Genomic DNA, 12158 nt, shown 5'->3' with positions numbered 1-12158 from the left:
CCCTGTAGAAGGACTTGTGGGATGGTCATCTCTCAGGCCCTTCCCAATTTATGTTTCTCTGAGGGGAGACTTAGGCTCTTATCTCCAAAAGTGCATTAAGACCACACCCTCCTTCCCAACCACCATCGCCTCTAAAGTTAAGATAAAACTCAGGATTTAATCCATGAGAGCCAAATCGTGCAGACCGGGACAGGCAATGCCAGGACCCAGAATGACAGGGTCATTCCCTCCCTCTTCCAATAGGTACTGATTGAGCAGCTACTACATTATCAATTTTTTCTTCTGGGCCACCAGAAATGAGGCATGGCCCCTCCACTTGCCTTCTTAGAATACCCTCGGGGAAGTGTGTCTGCATGGATGTGTGTGCATGCTTGTGTCTGGCTCCGTGACTCTTGGGGTGCAGCCTGGATGGGTGGGCTCCGAGCACCGGCAGCTGGGGCTCTCCCCACCAGCCCCTGTAACAGCAGCCCAGCTTCCTGCAGACCAAAACCACAAGCAGAACAGGGAGGCGTGAGACACTCACAGGTTGGGTTTGATCGCATGCGTGTCGGAGGGGAGAGAGCAGAGAGACACAGGAACAGGAACAGCGAAGGGCAGAGCAGACCTGCGCCAGGGGCGCACAACGGCCGTGTCCACCTCCCGGCCCCAAAATGGTGCTTCCCACAGGCAGCCGCGTGTAGCAGCCAGAGACAGCTCCAGACATGTGGCTCTTCTTCGGGATCGCTGGATTGCTGACAGCAGCCCTCTCAGGTAGGCCCCCTTCCCTCATCTCCTGCCACTAGTGCTGGAGGAGCCAGATCCAGCCCTCTCAGTCCCCTTTCTGGTTGTTTGCCTGTGGTCACCTTTCTGGGATCTTTTAGCCAAGACTATACTCAGGTACCAGGGAGCTCCAGCATCTGGGGCTAGGATAGGACACAGGAGCCCCTCAAGGGGATGGGGCTGTGCCTGGGCAAGGAGCCCATCATGAGAAGCCTCCTGGAGTGACAGAATGTGGGAAGCATACTTTGTGCCTTACCAACAGGTCCCCAGGGTGTGAGGAGGGAGGTGCCCCTCCCACCCTTAAGCTCAGGAACTCCCCCATTTCCTATGTCTTGCCAACTCTTAAGAAGGAACCATTCACCCTCCAGAGAGGCAGGACCATTGACGGTGGTACTTTCCATGCTGAAGCTGAGGCTTGGGGTCCAGCAGGCTTAGGCCAGTCACAGGACAGCACCCCCAAAACAGGACTCAGGGAAGCCAGGGAGAGTTCCGGACAGCCAGGCGCTGATGGCTTCGGCACAACCAGTTGGGGTCGTCTAGGGCATAAGTGAGCATGAAGGCCACCCCCACGTCTCAAGCTGTCCCCAAGTGACAAGGCACCTGGCCACCCGGGGCCAGGGAATCAGATGACCAGAAGGTTTGGGGCACTGGACTATGCTCCCCAGATACTTGCTGGCCCCTGTTGAATGCAGGGTCCAAGCTGGCCGGAGCTGGGCAGGGGCCTGGAGATGCAAGAGGTCCTGACCCCATTGAGCTCTCACATTTTGGGGTTTGGGAGACCGGCGTGGAAACAGAATTCTGGGCCAGGGGAATCTGGGTCCACCCTGCAGCCGGGGAGCCAGGTGCTTTCATTTTGTGATGGGGGAGACCCAGGAAGACCCAGTCAGGAGGGGGCATCGAGCTGGCTTGGAGGACTGGGTATATGTTGGGAGACTCTGGGCAGGGGGTGCCCTCCTCTCTGCCTTGATCTCCTCTCCCTTGCCTTGATCTCCTGTGTTCCAAGCCCGTGGCCTCATACTGGTTCAGGCAAAGCCATTCGGCTCTAGGAGCTGGAGTTTGTGTGCCTTTGGCTCTGTGCGTGTAGCTTTGCCCTGCTAACTCTACCAGGACTTTCCAGAGCAGCAGCTCCGGAATTTCGGCTGCCTTCTGCCCCTGAGCTGAAACAGACTGTCCGAAAGCAGCCCCCTTTCCTCTTCCCCATGAAGCCCAGCCACAGGCTCCAGAGTAAAGTCGGGTCCAAAAGATCTTCCCTGACCCAGGGCTTCAGACCAGCTCCTTCTCAGCTTCCCAGTGGGAATGAGGGCCAGGGGCTGAGCTAGGCATTGGTGCCCTTGGCGTCCGAGCCGTGGCAGCTGGCCCAGCAGCCAGCCAGGAGAACTGGCTTTGAATGGTGCCCACAGGAGAGGCGGGAACCCAGAGACCCGGGCAGAGCTCAGGGAGGTCAAGCAAAGTAGTCCTGGAGCCTCCAAGCTCCTTCGTTCAGTGTGTCCCGCCCTGGCAGCTCTCGCCCGACCTGCTCCTTCCCAGTACTGTCATCCACTTTATGTTTTTGAAACTGTGTTGATATTTACTTGACTCACTTGTTGTTATCAATGCAAGCTCAGTTTTGAAAGGAAACTTTACATCACTGTTATAAGTGGAAAATCAGTATCACTTGCCATAGGTGAAAGGTAAAGAGAAACATAAAAACAAATGGTGGCAAAACCCAATTTCTATTACGCTTTAGCAAAAAGTGAAAAGATCGTGAAGACCCAGAGCTCGTCCTCTCTGTGAAAGGGGTGACGAGGGAGGGGAGAGGAGATGGCCTCCTGGCTCTAGTAGCTATTTTCTTCTTGACTTTGCAGAAGGACTGAAAACTCCGTGGGCAGGGAATAATTTCCTCACTCTGTGATTTCAGAGCATTAAACGCGGCTTCTGTAAACTCTCCCGAGGGTTGCTAGAGGTGTATGTCCTACTGCTGAAAAATATGGCCTCTCCAGGCAGGAGGAAGACGGCACCTTCAAGCAGCCCCCTTGTCTCTCTCCAGGGCTCATGCAAGGGACACTGAGCTGCTGCACCCCAGGCCTGCCTCAGCTTTTCTTCCTCTGTGTCTGGCTCAGCAGGCCCAAACCCTAGCAGAACCCAACCTCAGAGGGCAAGGTTGACCCACATCTGCTTGTGGGGAGTTTGTGTTAGGCCTAACATATTGGGGAAAGGAGACTAGGACCTCCAAGGAGAAAAAGAAGGAGAAAGAAAAATGATGGCAAAGAGGGAGGAAAGGGAGCTGGGAGAATGAAGTGCGTATGGAAGTTCCAGGCCTTTACCCCAAGAACTATTTTGGGGTGGGGCTCCCTGGCTCTGCCCTGGGACCACAGGCAGGTGGAATCCTGCCCTCCTTTGCACTGGCAGACCTGGCTGAGGACTTGCTGTGCTCGGGCAGACCTTCCCTCTCCTTCTTCTTCTTCTTTTTCTTTTCTTTTTTTTGACAGAGTCTTGCTCTGTTGCCAGGCTGGAGTGCAGTGACCCGATCTCGGGCTACTGCAACCTCCGCCTCCCGAGTTCAAGTGATTCTCCTGCCTCAGCATCTGGAGTAGCTGGGATGGCAGGCACGCGCCACCATGCCCAGCTAATTTTTGTATTTTTAGTAGAGGACTTTACCATGTTGGCCAGGATGGTCTCAATCTCCCGACCTCATGGGCCGCCCACCTCAGCCTCCCAAAGTGCTGGGATTACAAGCGTGAGCCACCGTGCCCAGCCTCCTTCTTCCCTTTCTAACCCTAGCAGGAGGCCCTATCTTCTGGGCCCCTGCCCAGGCGGCCCGGGTTCTGGGCCTGGACTTGGTTTGTGTTGTTGGTTTCTGTTGCTTAGAGATGCAAGCCTCCAGTTCTCTGCCTCAGTTTCCTAATCAGACAACTCAGGATGAAGGAACAGAGAGAATGAATTAGAAGCCCTTGACAGGGGAGGTTGGGGTGGCATCATGAGACCCCAGGTTCTGCCCTGGTCCTGCCTCTAATTCACCATGTGACTGTGCTGCTTTTCTTCGCCAGCGTGTTTTCTCATCAGTGGAAGGGGGATGCTTTGTTCAGACAATCTACAAGAAAGCTTTTGGCCAGATCTGACACTATGACGCAGTAACAAAGACCCAGGCCTTTCCCGCCAGGGCAGTGCTGAGCTCCGTGACTCTAACTCCATCTGCGCTCTGGCTGGCGAGGTCCTCGAGGGCTGTTTGTGGCTACTTTTAAAAAAAATAGTAATTCTTTAATTAACAATTTTTTAAGAACTTTTTTCTTAACTTGTGAGTTCAACATACTAATCATATTTTATTTTATAAGCCCTGTTATTTTGATCAATGATTTTCAATGGGCCTTTAATATTTGAGCAAATGAAGTTGAACAGACCTAACATCCTTAAATAATAAATGCCCTCACAAACGTAGCTAATCAAACTCCCTTAGTTCTGTGCTGTTCCATAGGGTAGCCGCTACAATCACGCATTTAAAATGTGAGAGTCCAAAATGAGATGTGTGAAGTGTAAAATATACAACAGGTTTTGAAGATGAGTTTCAAGAAAGAATGTAAAATATTTCAACAAATTTTATGTGATTTATATGTCAAAATGATAATATTTTTGATATGATGGGCTAAATGAATTTTATTATCACAATTAAGTTTACATATTTCTTTTTACTTTTTAAAAATGGGGTTCCTGGTCTGTTGTGGTAATTCACGCCTATAATCCCAGCACTTTGGGAGGCCAAGGCAGGAAGATTACTTGAACCCAGGAGCTCAAGACCAGCTGGGGAAACATGACAAAACCCTGTATTTCCAAAAAACACAAAAATTAGCTTGGGAGTGGTGGTGCAAGCCTGTAGTCCCAGCTACTCGGGAGGCTGAGGTGGGAGGATGGTTTGAGCCCGGGAGTTTGAGGCTACAATGAGCCATTACTGTGCCACTGCACTCCAGTCTGGTCGATGAAGGAGACCCTGTCTCAATAAAAAAAGCAGGGGGAGGGTTGTCCTGGAATATTTAAAATTACATACGTTACTTGCATTATATTTATATTGGATAGCACTGCCTTTGATATTCTAAACCACATTTACAAATATAATGAATTCCATATTTTATAGAGCAAGAAACAAAATGTTCCCAAGAATTTTAGAAAAAGCTTTCAGAACTAAAAAGCTAGCATAAGCGAAGTGAATATTAAGTTATTTTTTAAATTTGTATAGATATGGGGGTAGAAGTGCAGTTTTGTTACATGGCTATATTACGTAGTGGTGAAGTCTGGGATTGGAGTGTACCCAGCACTGGAATATGGTACATTGTACCCAATAAGTAATTTTAATTCCTCACTCCCCTCCCACCCTCCCACCTTTTGGAGACTCTGATGTCTGTCACTCCATTCTGTACGTCCGTGAGTACACGTTGTTTGGCTCCTACTTATAAGTGAGAACGTGGTGTTTGACTTTCTGTTTCTGAGTTATTAAAGCGAATATCAACTTCTCTTAAATATTCTAATGTTTACAGACATTGTCAAATTCTTTTAAATTTTCTGCTTCAAAATTGAACCGAAGTCAATTACCTGCTCACATTCCTGAGGAACTCAGTGGCCAAATGTTTTTGAATATCACAAATATAGGATTTTATACAACTCACGGAACTTGACCCAACTTACATTTAACACCAATGGATACATACTATGAGTGTTTGTTTATTTAATCATCTCTATTTTCTAAATTCTAATCTTCCTGGGTTTAAAAGCCACTTACTAAGGAGAAAACAATGGCGCCATTGCAGGTAACTTGGGTTATGCCAAGCAGGTTGAAGTTTTCCATCTCAGTGGACTGAGCTGAGGTCGGCGTTTTTGTTGTTTTGCCAAAACATAAGATACGGTTCACCTGTGTTGCTGATGGATGCGCTTCTGCCCTTTTTGATAGTCCGTGCCCTCCAACTGGGCTGGCTTCTTGACCTATGACCTCTGAATCCAAGTTATACAAACCTAATCCCCTACATCTGCCCTGCATCTGGCCTTATCGCTTGATTGGACTGAATTAAACACACATGTTTACTTTTCTATGCTGACCTCTTTTCACATTCTTCCTGCCTGGCAACACTTCATCTCATAGATACATAAATAATGTATGACAGGCTTCTGCGTCTTTCTCCCAGCTTAGCTTGGCTCTCTGGCCACAGGTCAATGACTGATGAGGACAGTTAGCGTGGCCTTCACTGTATTGGGGCCATGGAACGGGGTAGCTCCTAGGGTGCTGAAGCTCGGACTTTACAGAGGGATCTAGAATGAGTGAGAAACACTGCCCACGGCCCTCCTCATTCAGACCACATGAAGGCCTTATTTATGATATTTATAGAACATTCAAGAATTAAATTTGGCCCCCAGCTGTTAGATTCTGAGTTAAGGAATCAGCCTTCTCTCTGGGGCAAAGAGGAATAAACAGGTGGCCCCAACTGTCCTTTGGGACAGGAGCTTGAAGGATAAACCTCCCAGGTGTGTGGCCACCCTCTACTTGCCTGGACCACACATGGGACACCACGAGCTTTAACATCCATGCCATGTGCTCAGGCCTGCCCTGAGCAGACCCTGGTGGGGCTGGGATCCCCAGGCTGCATCTACTGCCTCAGCCACCATGGCCTCCAGGCCCTCCATCCTGTCCTCAGCACTGGCCCCTCTCCAGACTCATGGTAAGTTATCCAGAGTAGCTCTTCCCAGAGCACTTTATTCTAGTCCACCTTCCCAGTGTTGTGTTGGCCAACGCATCATCCACCGGGCAATTTGCTTAACGTAATTTCCTTCTTTTTTTTTTTTTTTTTTTTTTTTTTGAGATAGAGTCTCGCTCTGTTGACCAGGCTGGAGTATAGTGATGCGATCTCAGCTCACTGCAACCTCCACCTCCCAGGTTCAAGTGATTCTACTGCTTCAGCCTCTTGAGTAGCTGGGACTACAGGTGCGTGCCACCACACCCAGCTAATTTTTTGTATTTTTAATACAGATAGGGTTTCACCATGTTAGCCAGGATGGTCTCAATCTCCTGACCTCATGATCCGCCTGTCTCAGCTTCCCAAAGTGCTGGATTACAGGTGTGAGCCACTGTACCCATTTCTTTTCCCTTTCTTCCTTCTCTTCTATTTTCTTTTCTTTCTCTTTCTTTCTTTCTTTTTGATGGGGTCTCACTCTGTTGCTGAGGGTGGAGTGCAGTGTCAAGACCATAGCTCACTGCAGCTTCAAACTCTTGGGTTCAAGGGATCCTCCCACCTCAGCCTCCCAAATAGCTGGGATTACAGGCGCCTGACACCATGCCTGGCTACTCTTTCTTAATTGATGTTTTAAAATGTAAATACATTTATTTTGAGAAGAAACTTTGTATCACTCCCTTAAATGGAAAGCCATTCATTGTAAATCACCATCATGATGATCATTTTGAAAATAAACATAATGGAAATAAAACCATGTCATTAAATGCTAGCCAGATGCATCTGCTGCTTTCCCAAAAAGGGAGGGTTGTAGATGTCAGAGAGACTTTAGCGACTAACCCCATGGGAGATTTCCTCCTCCAAGTCTGTAATTAGAAAGGCTGACAGGGAAATAAAGAACATGCGTAACTTCCTCACCATGCAGGATAGTGGTAGATAATGCCAAGTCAATCACTAAATCATTTTGCATAGTTTCATGTATGTGCCCTGTGCTTTGGAAACACTGATCCAGAGAAAGGACAAAGCGGGTGGGCACTGTGTCCCCTGATAAGACCGAGCCTGGGGACGCTGACTGCTCAGCAGCCTGGGGGACATGAGACCCCCATATCAGGGGCTCCCCAGCACCCTGGGAAGTCCCTGGATTTTCCCAGTGAGCCTTGAGGTTGGGGGGCACCCAAGCTCATGTCCCTTGATTCAGCTCTGGGAAACTGGGCTCCTGCAGCCTGGGGAGGAGAAGGAACCTTGAGGAGGAGTAAGGTGGGTGTGGACTTTGAGAACTAGCTCTGGTCCTAACTTGCTGGGGAATCTTGGGCAAGTTCCTTCCTTTCTCTGGCCCTAGTTTCCTTCCTGGAAAACTGGGTAAACTGCACACTAAGGACCCAGCCTAAACACGCTTGTACTTTATATATGTTCCTTGAGGCTTTACAGGTTATGGAGCAGGGCACCTGGCTATATGGAGCAGAGATCCAGCCACTAGACACTTCACCCTAGGAAGGGCACAGTATCAACCCCAGCCGGCATCCTGTCCTATAGAATCATGGACTCTGGAGCCAGGCAGACGTGGGTTCTGAATTCCATCTCTGCATGGCCCCAGGGTGGTTTCTTTGCCTGCATGCTAGAGATAAAAATCTCCAGCTCACCAAAGTGTACAAGTTAACGTAGATGATGTATCTGAAAATAGCCGAACAAAATGCAGGGCTCAGAAATGTTAGCTTATAAATGCTCTACAGCAAGACCAAAGATAATCCCTTGCCTATGTGAATACAGGACTTGGCGGTTAACATAGTGCTGTTTGCACAATGAGCTCTGTCACCCACATGGCGACCTCATTTTATAGATGAGGAAACTGAGGTTTAGCGAGGCTAAGAGACTTGTCGGGACTTGGGCTTGGGTCTCCCAGCCAGCAGGCCGGTGCTTTTTCCATCGTGTGGGAGTTGCCTGGCTTGTGTCTAGCCAGCTGCCCTGTGGGCTCTATTCTAGTATAGGGTTTCTTCCTTAGATGCCAACTCCTAGCCTTGCAGCCTCACCACTGAGTCTAGGAACAGCCCTGAAGGACCTCTGAGGTCCTAGGGCCCCCTGGAAGTCTTAGCAACAGATGGGATCAAGTGTGGCTGCCTCCCTCATCATGGCATGCCCTCATGGGGTTTGCCTGGGGGTTGCCATGCACCTCGGGGCCAGGAGGAAGGCAAAATTAAAGAGGAACCATGAGCCAGGGGAGAGCTTGCTAGGCAGGAGCCTCCATATTTTGTTTCGTTTTCTTTTTTTTTTTTTTTTTTCTTTTTGAGACGGATTCTCGCTCTGTTACCCAAGCTGGAGTGCAATGGCATGATCCTGGCTCACTGCAACCTCCACCTCCCAGGTTCAAGCGATTCTCCTGCCTCAGCCTCCCAAGTAAGGGGACTACAGGCACCCACCACCATGCCCAGCTAATTTTTTGTATTTTTAGTAGATACAGGGTTTCACCATTTTGGCCAGGCTGGTCTCGAACTCCTAACCTCAGGTGATCCACCCACCCGCCTTAGCCTTCCAGAGTGCTTGGATTACAGGCGTGAGCCACTGAGCCTGGCCCAGGCTCCATATTTTCTTATTCACTCAGTATCTGCTGAGTACCAGGCCCTGTGCTGGCACTGCCATGGGACATGAAGGTTTGCCCTTGAACAGTTTATAGTGTCGTGGTAAGACACACCAGCACCAACCTGGGATAGGTGTGGCAACAGGTGCAATCCAGTGACAGCTGCAACCACCACCCATTACCGGGGACTTAATGTTCTCCAAGCACCAGCTATGCGTATGCTGTTCCACCCTGACAACATGAGGACAATCACCCCTTTTTTATGGGTGGGGAAACTGAGGTTCGGAAAGTTATGTATTTTGTCCCAGGCTGGTGGCTAATGTTGAATTGAAATCCATGTCATGATATGTCACCACTGTGGAAGTTGGCTGATGGGTACCCAGGATTTCTCTTTGCTATTTTGGCAACTTCTTGTGAGTCCATAGTTTAAAAATAAGAAGTTAAGGGGGAATAAAGGATTTCAGCCCTTTTTGGTGGCTCACACCTGTAATCCCAGCATGTTGGGAGGCCAAAGTGGGAGGATCACTTGAGTCCAAGAGTTCCAGACCAGCCTAGGCGACACAGTGTGACCCCCATGTTTACAAAAAATTAAAAAGTTAGCCGGGTGTGAGATTCATGCCTGTAGTTCCAGCTACTCGGGAGGCTGAGGCAGAGAATCGCTTGAGCCCAGGAGGGTGAGGCTGCAGTGAACCATGATCTCACCACTGCACTCCAGCCTGGACAACAGAGTAAGACCTTGTCTCAAAAAAAAAAAAAAGTATTTCAGAAAAAAGCCATTTGAAGGCCGGGTGCAGTGGCTCAAGCCTGTAACCCCTAACACTTTGGGAGGTCAAGGAGGGCGGGTCACTTGAGGTCAGGAGTCCGAGACCAGCCTGGCCAACATGGTGAAACCCCGTCTCTAGTTAAGAAATACAAAAATTACCCAGGTGTGGTTGGGGGGATGTGAGGCACCTGTAATCCCAGCTAATTGGAAGGCTGAGGGAAGAGAATTGCTTGAACCTGGGAGGCAGAGGTTACAGTGAACCAAGATTGCACCACTGCACTTCAGCCTGGGCAACAGAGACTCTGTTTCAAATAATTAATTAACTTAATTAAAAGAAAGAGAGACCCATTTGAGCAGAAACCTGGAGGTGGGACAGCCTGTGAGGGGCTGGCTGAGGGGAGGTGCTGACGAGCCAGCCCTGCTGGTCCTGTTGGTCACGTTGGGTGGGCAGGACCGAAATTCCCAAAGGAGCTGAGGTCCACGCTCTTTTCTGCCTCCTGACCCAGACTGGTGTGCCATGAGGATTCCATGAGCGCCAAGCACGGGGACCGGCCCATGGAAGGTGAGCCACAAAATGTACATTTACAAGTGTTAGGCAGGCAGTACGAGGATCACGTCCTCCCGTGTAGCACTCTGCAAATATGTAAACCTGCCTTCCCCTCGTCACAGCCCTAGGAGGTATGCGCTACTGTTTAATACTTCCATTTTACTGAGTAAGCGGCAGGCTCAGAGAGACTGACTCTTCCTAGATCGCACCACTAATAGATGACGGATACTTGCTTTGACCTCATGACTCCAAACTCAGTGCTTTTTCCCAGCCCGGGAATTGAGTAGGGTTTGGGCCGGGGACCCCTCCCCACCTCAAGACCCCTGCAGGAAAGGTCCGCCCTTCCCCCAGGGACTTTTCACCTCACCCACCAAGAGCTGGGCTGTCCTGGAACTATGTGGAGCCTGAGCTCTCCTCCTTCGGGCTGAGTGGCCATGCCCAGCCTTCGTTTCCCGGCTGTAAAGCAGGGCTAATGGGAGCTCAGGGCTGTGTGGGGCTCTCTAGATGCTGGCGGTGACATGCTTGGAGAAATGCCAGGCTCCTTAGGGTGTTAGGAGAGAGCTGTGGCCGCCGCTGCTACTCCAACTGGGGCCGGGGAGGCGCTCTCAGGGACAACTGAGGGAGGCAGAGGGAAGCCCAGCTTCCCACCCTCCATTTTGTAGGCTCCTGCAGCCCGACCGCCTTCTGCCTGAAAATGGCAGCTGAGAGAGGCCAGGAGGCAGGAGGCAGGAGGCAGGGCTGAGGAGGAAGCTCCGGGGCTGGGTCTCTGGTCCCAGGGAGATGCTGAGAGATAGGGAGATGGCCCTATCATAGGAATGTGGTCCCGTTTTCACTTGTATGGGAGGGTCTCCCATGTGGGTCTTCACCGTGTGCTGGGGGTGGGGGCACACTCAAAAGTCCGTCCAATAAGTGTCCAGGCCACCCCCAGTCTCCATGAAGACCCTGAGCTGGGCTGAGGTCTCCAGGAGGTGCCAGCAGATGCCCGGGGGGACGGGGGGGGGGCGTCCGTGCCTGGGGCCGGGGACTAGGGTCTTGTGGGGACATGGGCTGTAAGAATGACGAGGGGTGTCAGGGCTAGGGGCTTCTTGGGGTGTCTCGGGAGTCCCATCTGAGGCCCCACTTCTGACTTGGAGTCATGTACTGAGCGCTGTGGCAGAGAGAACGCAGAGATGAAGTCACTGTGTCCTCAGAGTCAGATGCAAAGCCAAGCATGACTTTGTTCATTCTACAGAAGGGCAGACGGACGCCCAGAGAGCTTAAGTAATGCCGCCAGTTGCTGACAGAGCTGGGAGCAGAGCCACTTCCGGTCACTGGGGTTTGGAGGGAGGATCAGTAGCCTTTTTGCTAGGGTGTTCACCTCTTTCAGGAGGGGTGCCCGGGAGCAGCCGGGGGCAGAGACAGCTGAGGAAGCCCCCCAGGCCTGGAGGAGGCCCGTTCCCCACTCCGCCTGGTGTGCTCTCATTTTCCCTCCCTCCCTCCTTCAGCCAAACTAAAAGATGCACAGTTGCCAAGTGGATTCAGCTCCTTGAAGAAATGTGTTGCTTTGCCAGGATGGGATTCTAGAAATATCATGACAGTGTCTGAGCTGGAAGAAACCCCAGCGAGCTGCCAGCCATCTCCTATTTGTCAGAGGAGGAAAGCGAGGTGCGAAGTGGGGAACGACATGCCCCAGGGTCTTGGAGCAGGGCTGAGAAGCCCAGGCCACAGGCCTTCTTCCCAGGGCCTCTTCCCACACTGCCCGCCCAGCAGGGCCTGGCGGGGCCTGTGTGAACCAGGCACAGGCTTAACTCCCCACCCCCACCCCTAGAGAGATTGCAGGGGACTGCTATG

General features: G+C 50.9%; 1 protein-coding gene across 1 annotated transcript in view; it reads left to right on the top strand.

Annotated features, from left to right (window-relative positions):
* The first annotated feature begins 478 nt into the window (after positions 1-478).
* Positions 479-12158, top strand: part of CD6 (CD6 molecule) — a 49958-nt gene continuing 38278 nt past the window's right edge. The window contains 1 exon segment of the mRNA XM_050757075.1: positions 479-750. Coding sequence (XP_050613032.1) covers positions 702-750 — 49 coding nt within the window. The 5' untranslated portion in view covers positions 479-701.

Source organism: Macaca thibetana, chromosome 14 (assembly GCF_024542745.1).
Source record: "Macaca thibetana thibetana isolate TM-01 chromosome 14, ASM2454274v1, whole genome shotgun sequence".
Taxonomy (NCBI): domain Eukaryota; kingdom Metazoa; phylum Chordata; class Mammalia; order Primates; family Cercopithecidae; genus Macaca; species Macaca thibetana.
The sequence above is the reverse complement of the archived record's forward strand: the minus strand, read 5'-3'. Positions and strand labels throughout refer to the sequence as shown.